The following is a 9,120-nucleotide window of genomic DNA, read 5'->3' as shown; positions in this document are numbered from 1 at the left end:
GAGGGGAGAGGAGCAGGGCTGAGGGGAGAGGAGCAGGGCTGAGGGGAAAGGAGCAAGATTAGGGAGCATTTAGTTCTCCCACAGCATCAACCAAGCAGCTTCAGGAGCTGGCAAGTTGGCTCTACATGGTTTGGGTTTGACATCTGCGCTTACTCTCACACATAGGACAGATTCCAGAAAGCTCTGTGCAGCCTGGAGGGGCCTCTTGGGGGAAAGCAGCACCAGGCTCAGGGCCCGGGGGAGGGCAGACCCCTGCTGTGTTAAGGGAGGGAGGCTGCAGTGGAGATCACTGGGTGAGGGAGGGTGCCAGGTCAGGGAGAGTCACCTGGGGAGACCTTGGCTTCATGGGCTGGGAAGGGAGCCCTGGGTCCTGCAGAGAAGGGCAGACGCGACAGCATGTGACTGCCCTCTAACGGGGCCACTCGGGCGGCTGTGCTGAGGAACCCACAGATGCGGTGGGAGGTGCCGGGATATGGACCCAGAGGGGCCTGGTGAGAGCTGGTAGATCTAGGCATGGCTGAAGGCAGAGCTGGCGGGTTGGCCCACAGTTGGGTGTCACTGGGAAAGAGCAGGTGTCATGGGTAAATTGAGGTGTGGTGGGCTGAGCGCATGGATTGTGTGTTCTGGGATGAGCCTGCCCCAGTCCTCAGCAAGCCTTCCCTGCATCCTGTCCTTCTTTGGGGGCCAGTGATGGAGCTTGAGCTCAAGGCCTGGGCACTGTCCCTGAACGTCTTTTGCTCAAGGCTAGCACTCTCCCACTTGAGCCACAGAGCTACTTCCAGCCTTTTCTGTTTATGTGGCACTGAGAAATCAGAACCCAGGGCTTCACTCATGCTAGGCAAGCACTCTACCACTAAGCCACATTCCCAGTCCCATCCAGTCCTTCTTAAGCACACTGTGTCCTCTGGACTGGGTGGTCCAGCCTGCGGGGCCTCTGGTCCTTCCTGCTGAGGACTGAACTCTTGCTACTGCTCACTTACTTAGGGCCAAAGCTATCTATCAACACCTTCCTTCAATACTGCTAAGCTATCATTCTGGAGAGAAGGGGAGAAGTGGCCAGAGAGGCAACCATCTTAACTGAAGCACACAGCAAGAAAGAGGTAAACCTAAGGTTTACCTGGATTGTCCTGTCTGCAGAGCTTACGGATTTCACTGACCTTTACCCCCCAGGATAGATCCTGCCTCGCCTGCTGGCCTTGTGCAAAGGAAGAACCAGGCTACTGGGCACCGAGGACTGGGAAGAGAGGGGCAGTGCAGGTGTATGGGTGTGAGGGGGTGGGTGACAGGCTACTCACTCGTTCAGCAGGATGATGTCAGCCAGCACACCAAACATCTGGTACAACCCAGAAGCCTCGTTGACGCGCCGGATGATGGAGCTGGTCAGCTGCGTGATGGGGTACTTGGTAGATGGCCAGGCCACACTATGGTGGCGATGCTCCAGGAGCCGATGGACAGCACGCACTGCAATGGCCAGAGGGAGGCAGGGCCGCAGCACTTAGATGCTGTCATTGCTCATCAAGCAGGGGAGGCCCAGGCCTTGAGAGCAAAGCTCAGCAAAAGTCGTGCATAAAGGAACAAGTAGTGCCTGTCCTGTTTATGGCCAAACGCTATGCAGCTACACAGGGACACGGCTCTAGTCAATTGTCCCTCAGGTTAAAGAAGCTGCAGGAGCTGTCCCATGGGTCTGCTATGATGACAGTGTGAACTGTGACTCTGTTCACCTCCCCCTTTCCTTCTTCCTGTCTTTTTTTCCCTCCCTCCCTCCCTCCTTCCTTCTCTTCCTTCTTTTCCTTGTTTCCTAAACTGGGATTTGAACTCAGAGCTTTGCACTTGAGCTATGTCTCCAGCCTCTATCTACTACTTTTCTAGACTATCCACAGACTATGAAAACCTGGTCATCTGCTGGAGCTCTCGCCTATAATCCTAGCTACTCAGGAGGCTGAGATCTGAGGATCATGGTTCAAAGCCAGCCCGAACAGCAAAGTCTGTGAGAAGTCTGTGAGATTCTTATCTCCAATTAACAACCAGAAAACCGGAAGTGGAGCTGTGGCTCCAGTGGTAGAGTGCTAGCCTTGAGCTGAAGAGCACAGGGACAGTGCCCAGGCCTAGACTTCAAGCCCCATGACCGCCCCCACAAAATGAAAATACAAAAAACTCCCCAAAATCCTGGTCATTTGCTCCAGAGAGGCAATTTATGACTATTGGTGGTTCTACCTGGGGACAGCATCACTCTCAGCTGGGCTCACCTGTGTATCGGAATCCATGGATGAAGCCCCCGGCAGATTTCCGGTAGTCCACTGAGTGGCTGGCAGTCCCCAGGATAAAGAGACCTCGGCTTCCTTTGGACTCGTAGCTGGCTCTGATCAATGGGTACTTCTTGCCAAACTCACTACCGGAGGAGAGTCTGAGGGACCTGGGATGGAAAGGCTGTTAGGAGGAGCAGGTGCTGTGGGTGAGGCCCTCGGTCCAAGCCTGGCATGGTATAAATGCTTTACACTCCTCATCTCTGACCCCAGAAAGAGGGGAGACCGATCTCTACTGAATAGGCCCAGTAACTGAGGCTTAGGTTAAAGACCAGAAAGTCAGGGACAGAGCTGGGATTCAAGCTTGACCCAAGGCTGTGCTGGGGACTAAGTCTGGGACCTGCTGTCACATGCTGGGAAAGGAGGCTCTTCTTCCTCCTCCCTGGCCAGAAAGCACGCAAGAGACCGGACAAAGATTCTTATCCTCAGCCTTGCATGGAACTAGGCAACAATGTCAAAGACCGGCTCCACAAAGATGCTTTTTAAAACAGAAATAAGGAGCTGGAAGCATGCACGGCTCAAGTGGTAGAACATCTAGCAAGCATGAGACTCCAAGTTCAAAAACAAGTGTCACCAAAATTGCTTACATGCTAAATACAGTTATAAATAATTTTAGCAATTAATGTTTTATTGTGCATAAGTATGTGCCAAGCACTTTCTTCTTCTTCTTCTTCTTCTTCTTTTTTTTTTTTTGTGTGTGTGTGTGCCAATACTGGAGCTTGAACTCAAGAGCCTCATGCTCTTGTTTGGCTTTTTTTGCTCAAGGCTGGTACTCTACCACTTGAGTCACAGCTCCACTTCCAGCTTTTTGGTGGTTAACGGGAGTAAGAGTCTCACGGACTTTCCTGCCCAGGCTGGCTTTGAAGTTTGATCCTCAGATCTGTCTCCTGAGTAGCTAGGATTACAGGTGTGAGCCACAGGCACTTCCCCTGCCCCCCAGCACTAGGGGTTGAACTTGGGGTTCTGTGTCTGCTGGGCAGGCCCTCTACCACCTCAGCCACACCCCAGCCCTCCAAGTTTCTTCTATCAGTTCTTACAATAATCACATGAGAAAGGAACAATTATTTCCACAGCAGAGATGCCGAAGTCAGCCTAGCATGGAGAGGAACCTTCCATAGCTCATGGATTTGGTGTCCCCAGACTCTGAGGTGCCCTGGAGCCTGTGGTAGCCAGTCTGCCTTAGAGCAACTTCAGCTGCACATGATGAAGCCCCCACTGTCCCAGGATGGAGGGCTGCAGGACCAGCTGGGACCTCACTGTCCCAGGATGGAGGGCTGCAGGACCAGCTGGGACCTGACGTGGATGGGGAATTCCTGTCCTGGGAGGAAGGCCAGGCAGCAGCACTTCTTTGGGTGTTGACCTAAAAGGGCTGCCCTGCCCCCCAGGAAGGGCCAGAAGGGGTTTTCTAGGAAACCCTGCTCCCCCACCCCACCCCCTCGACTCACTGGTTGAAAATGGAGAAGTCAAATTTCCAGCCCAGGCAGCGGATGACTCGGTCGTAGGCCACACGCATGGCGAAGTTGTCGTTGTCGTCCTGGGGGAGGGTGATGGAGTCGGCACTCTGGCTGGCATTGGCTTCCTCCAGGAAGAACTTCAGGGTGATGTGGAACTTGCCCTGGCGGTCCTTCACAAAGGCCAGGTCCGTCAGGTCTGACTCGAGAAGCCCGTCCAGGGATTTCAGCTGGTAGGTGTCCAGCAGGCCATTATTGATGGCCCTGGGTTCCCAAGAGCAAAGAGAGGGAGAGGGGTCAGAGCAGGGCTGGTGAGTCCAGCGGGAAACACCCAGAAAGGCATTAGAGGAGGCGTAGCTGGCTTGGGTTTGGACATGGTATCTTCATCAGTGTGCTGAAAGCCTGGTCTCCAGGGTGGAAATGGATCTTTTTTTTTTTTTTTGGGTCCGGTCATGGGCCTGAACTCTGGGCCTGGGTGCTGTCCCTCAGCTCTTCAGCTCAAGGCTAGCGCTCTACCACTTGAGCCATAGTGCCACTTCTGGCTTTTTTTTCCCCCCTGTTTATGTGGTGCTGAGGAATGGAACCCAGGGCCTCATGCATTCAAGGCAAGCGCTCTACCACTGAGCCACCTTCCCAGCCCCTGGGAATGGATCTTTAAGAGGTACAGCCTATGCTGGGCACTGGTGGCTCATGACTGTAATCCTAGTTACTCAGGAGGCTAAGGGGTGAGGATCACAGTTCAAAGTCAGTCCAGGCAGAGTCTTATCTCCAATTAACAACCAGAGAACTGGAAGTAGAGCTATGGCTCAAGTGGTAGAGTGCTAGCTTTGAGCATAAAAGCTCGGGAACAATGCCCAGGCTCTGAGTTCAAGTCCCAGGACTGGCACACACACAAAAAAAGATTGGGTGCCAGTGGGTCATGCCTGTAATCCTAGCTACCCAGGAGGCCAAGATCTGAGGATCACAGTTCAAAGTTAGCCTGGGTAGGAAAGTCCGTGAGACTCTTAACTCTAATTATCCACCAGAAAACTGCAAGTAGAGCTGTGGTTCAAAGTGGTAGAGTGCTTGCCTTGAGTGAAAAAGCGCAGGACAGTGCCCAGACCCTGAGTTTATGCCCCAAACTGAAAAAAAAAAAACAAAACAAAACTGAAATCTAGTGGGAGAGCATCAGGGTCATGACCCTTGGAAGCAATTAAAGCACATGGCTGTTCTGAGACCCCTGATTAGTTCTAGCTAGAGGGGTACCATGAAAGAAGGGTGTCTAAGCTCCCCTCTTGTTTTAGCTTTCTGTCTTGCCATGTGACCAGTCCCCTGACATGCGCTGTTGTCACCGGGAAGGACTGTGGTGACATCTGCCATGAAGTGATATGGGCAGGGGGTGCTTACTCAAGCCAGTACCATGCTGCCTGGACTTCTCAGCTTCTGAAACTGTGTGTTAATAAACCTGCTTTCTTTTTAAGTTACCTGGTCTCAGGCATTTTCTTAGGGTAACAGAAAACAAACTCTACAGAGCTGATGGCACAGCACGCACAAGCAGGGATGTAGCATACCTGACATCTCCAACATAGTGGGTGGCCCAGGAGAGCCGCACCCGGGAGCGGCTCAGCATGTGGACAAAGTTTGTGACACCCAAGATGTTCTCTGCTGTCTCGAAGGCGGAGTTCCCGTGGCCCAGGATCAGCACGTTCTGACCCACAAAGTCCTCAGGGTCTGTGGACACGGACTCATAACCTTCCACGAGTTCAGAGCCAGGGAAGTCCACCTGGTTGGGAACTGACAACCCCGTGGCTACCAGGAGGACACTGCAGGTGGACAAAGAGGAAAAACGGCTCAGTCTCTCAGCTGTAAAAGTCCCTTCGGAAAGAAAACACCATTCATTCATTCATTCTTTCACTCATATTTTTTTTGAGGGGAGGGGGGAGTTGGTCATGGGGACTGAACTCTGAGCCTGGGCGCTGTCCCTCAGCAATTCAGCTCAAGGCTAGTGCTCTACCACTTGAGCCACAGCGCCACTTCCAGCTTTTTTCTGCTTATGTGGTGCTGAGGAATTGAACCCAGGGCCTCATGCATGCGAGGCAATTGCTCTACCCCAGCCAACTTCCCAGCCCTTTCACTCATCTATTTACTGGCCTTGCCCAGTATACCCAAGGCGCAGTCCCGTAGATACATTTCCTTCACATTTCACCACACATTCTACCAAATGTGGCGATTCATTTAAACCAAAAAAAAGTTATGTAACTTTAAACACCTCAGTGATATGAAGAGAGCCTGATGCCTTTCTATCTTTTTCTGACTTGCTTTCCATGTGCACCAATTTGTGAGCAATACTTGGGTACCAGGCCCTGGGCTAGTATGTCTGTGTATCATCGTGTGTGTGTGTGTGTGTGTGTGTGTGTGTGTGTGTGTTGGTGCTGCAGCTTGAACTCAGGATCTGGGAGCTGTTGCTTAGCTTTTTCAGTCAAGGAAGGTGCTTGAGCACAATTCCATTTCTGGCATTTTGTTGACTTATTGAAAATAAGAGTCTCATGGAGTTTGTTGCCTGGGCTGGCTTCTTCAAATCTAGACCTTTAGATCTCAGCCTCCTGAATAGCTATGATTATAGGTCTGAACCAATGGTGCCTGGCTGTGTGTCATCTTAATTACTGCCCCAAAGCAACCTTGAATTAGGTGTTCCATGGCCACTTTACATGTGAGGAGCCAGAGTAGTCCCAGAGCAATGGATGGAAACAGATCCAGATCTGAGCATAGAGGAGTCTGATTCTAAAGACCTGCTTTTTAGCCTGGTAGGGACTACAATCCACTGGTGAGATCCTGGGCTGACCGCAAGGTGGTTTCTAAGTGGAACCCATTGGCCTATAAAAGGGCACACACAGATCCTTTCTGACCTTTGCCTGCTCAGGTCCTACATGAATGCTCTCCATACTATCACGGCCACCTAAAATCCAGGAGTGCAAATCAGCCTGACCCTTTTGCCATGGGCTCTAAGAGGCAAGAAGCCATGCTGTACCTCCATTACAGGAGATGAACCCTGGCTTGCCAAGCACCTTCCTGGAGCCAGATCTGAGGGTAAGGACCAGGAGGGGAGAGGCAGTCTGCTGTAGCATAAAGATGACCAGAAACACACAAGCTTAAGTAGCATCTCTACCAAGTATCTTCTGCATATTCAAGTTCTCTGAAACTCAGGTTCTTCACCTGCCAAATGGAGATCAGGAACCTTCCCTTTAGGTTTCTTGAGAAGACTGAACATGTTTGAAGGGCACAGAAGCTGAAGCTGTCTCTGAAGGCAAAGCAAGTCAACACTGGTCACTGGAGATGCTATCTCTTGGGCCTGCAGCTCTGGTCAGTCCCACTGGACTGTCTAAGGCCCACTGGCTACCTGAGCCAGCATTTCCCAGCAGGTACTTTGGAAAACACCAGTTCAAGAGGTGTTCTAGAAGAGTTTGGTGGGCACATAAGCGGTGCTTATGCCCGGTACTAGACATCAAAGCAGCAGAGCGAATATGACTAAAGACAGATAAATTGTGGAGGAAAGAAATGGATAGTATCTTCTCGAGCTAAGCAGCCTCAACTTTCTGAGACACCTGAGAAAACGGGGACTGAGTTGAACCTCTTAGCACTGAATTTCTAGTAGGAGTGGAGTGGCCTTAGTGGCCCTTTTCTCTAGTCCCCCCACCCCTCTTCACTTTCCCTGCCAACGGAGTGGTGTCTTCTTGGGATCTTGCCCAGCTTCAGTGGGTTTGCCCGGCCCGATTCTTTTTTACCTGCACTGATATGCTTGGCCCTTCTGGTCGGTCAGGATGAAGTAGTGGCCATTCCAGGCCCGGGAGTCCTTGTCCAGGGTGACGTGGGCAATGGTGGTGTTGTACAGCACGTGGAGCCCCAGCAGGTCGGCAAAGTCGCGCAGGTAGCGCACCATGTCGCCGGCATCGGGGAAGTAGGCCCGCGAGTAGTGTCTGAAGAGCAGCCGGGGGTCGTGGCTGAGCAGGGAGTTCCAGTCGTGGCGGAGGTTGAACTCGGCGTTGGCCTTGCCGGTGAAGCGCTTGTTGATGCTGATGAGCTTGCGGTGCCGCGGGTAGCGCGTGAAGAAGCTGCCGGGCGCGGGCGCCCGCTCGAACACGGCGTAGTCCCTGCCGGCGCGCTGCAGGAAGGAGGCCATCTGCAGGCCCGCGGGCCCCGCGCCCAGCACGCAGTAGTCCCGGTGCGGACGGGCGCCCCGGGCCGGGTGCGGGGCCAGCGTCAGGAGCAGCCCCAGGGGCGCCCAGAGCGTGGCCGCGGCGGCGAGGCGCGTCTCGCCGGCCATGCCGAGGGCCCGGGGGGACGCCGCGCGCCTCGGGAGGTGCGAGGGACCGCGGCGCGGGGGAGGCGCGGCGCGCGGGCCTCACAGCTCCGCCGGCAGAACCAGGGCTGGAACCCCGGCACGGGGCAGCTCATCGGCCCCGACTCTGTCTTTTCGGGACGGCGTCTGGGGCGCGCAGGCGTTCGGAACCCCTACATCTCATCCTCGGGGGCTCCTTTCCCGTGGGGGAACAGCCCCCTGGATGCCACGGCAATGGCGACCCGGGGAAGGGCAGGAGCCGCTCCCCAGGTGGAGCCGACCCTGCCGGTCGCGCCGAAGGCACTAACCTCCCCGGCCGCGCCCCCACCCTCGGGCCGGAGCCAGGAGGGGGCGTGCCACGCAGAGCCCCGCCCCTCCAGTGGATCACGTGGGAGGGATGCCCAGCACACCTGCCGCAACCGCGCGCTTCCGGAAGCAGCGGTCTGCGCGTGCGCAGTGCCCAGGCCGCCGGTCCCTTCACGCAGCCGGAGTACAGCCCGCGTCGCTCAGACCTCGGGGCTGACCCGACCGAAGGCTGTCTTGAGCGAGGCCTGTGGGGATCCCGCGACGCGGCGCGGCTCCCCACCTCACCCCCCCTCCCCGGCCAATAGCAGGGGGCGGAATCACGTGCGTGGCGCGCGCGGCACTCTGGGTCGGTGGCGCGCACAGGCCGAGCGCTCGCACCACGGAGGGGCCGAAGGCTGCAGGCCTGGAGCCCGGGAGCCCGGCGCCCCGGCGGGGCGGGAGCGGCTGGGGCAGAGCCGGCTCTCGCTCTCCACGTGCAGCTGCAGCTCTCCACGTGCGTGGGGAGGAGCGGATCTCGGGAGGATTCCAGTTTGTGTCTTCTCCCAACTATGCGGCCCACGCCGGACTCAGTACAGCCGGTCGGTGGAGCTGGAACCGGGGCCGGGACCGATCCGTTAGCCGGCGCTGGCCGCCGTGTGCTGAGTGAGCCGCCAGGTGAGGCGGCCGAGGATGCGGTGTCCGCCTGGGGGGTGGGTGATGCCGCGTGCTGAAGATGGAAGGCTGGCACCGAAACCCGCGGCATGTG

At 55.4% G+C, this 9,120-nt stretch overlaps 1 protein-coding gene across 1 annotated transcript in view; it reads right to left on the bottom strand.

Moving 5' to 3' along the window:
- Positions 1 to 8,054, bottom strand: part of Foxred2 (FAD-dependent oxidoreductase domain containing 2) — a 15,962-nt gene extending 7,908 nt beyond the window's left edge. The window contains exons 1-5 of the mRNA XM_013024808.1: positions 7,516 to 8,054; positions 5,305 to 5,556; positions 3,749 to 4,018; positions 2,247 to 2,413; positions 1,296 to 1,461 (exon numbers count right to left, since the gene is read on the bottom strand). Of these exons, the coding sequence (XP_012880262.1) occupies positions 1,296 to 1,461; positions 2,247 to 2,413; positions 3,749 to 4,018; positions 5,305 to 5,556; positions 7,516 to 8,054 (1,394 nt within the window). The remainder of the gene's footprint in view (positions 1 to 1,295; positions 1,462 to 2,246; positions 2,414 to 3,748; positions 4,019 to 5,304; positions 5,557 to 7,515) is intronic.
- Between the last annotated feature and the right edge of the window lie 1,066 nt (positions 8,055 to 9,120).

Source organism: Dipodomys ordii, unplaced genomic scaffold, assembly GCF_000151885.1.
Source record: "Dipodomys ordii isolate 6190 unplaced genomic scaffold, Dord_2.0 Scaffold79, whole genome shotgun sequence".
Taxonomy (NCBI): Eukaryota; Metazoa; Chordata; class Mammalia; order Rodentia; family Heteromyidae; genus Dipodomys; species Dipodomys ordii.
Note: the sequence above shows the minus strand (reverse complement) of the source record. Positions and strands in the feature narration are given on the sequence as shown.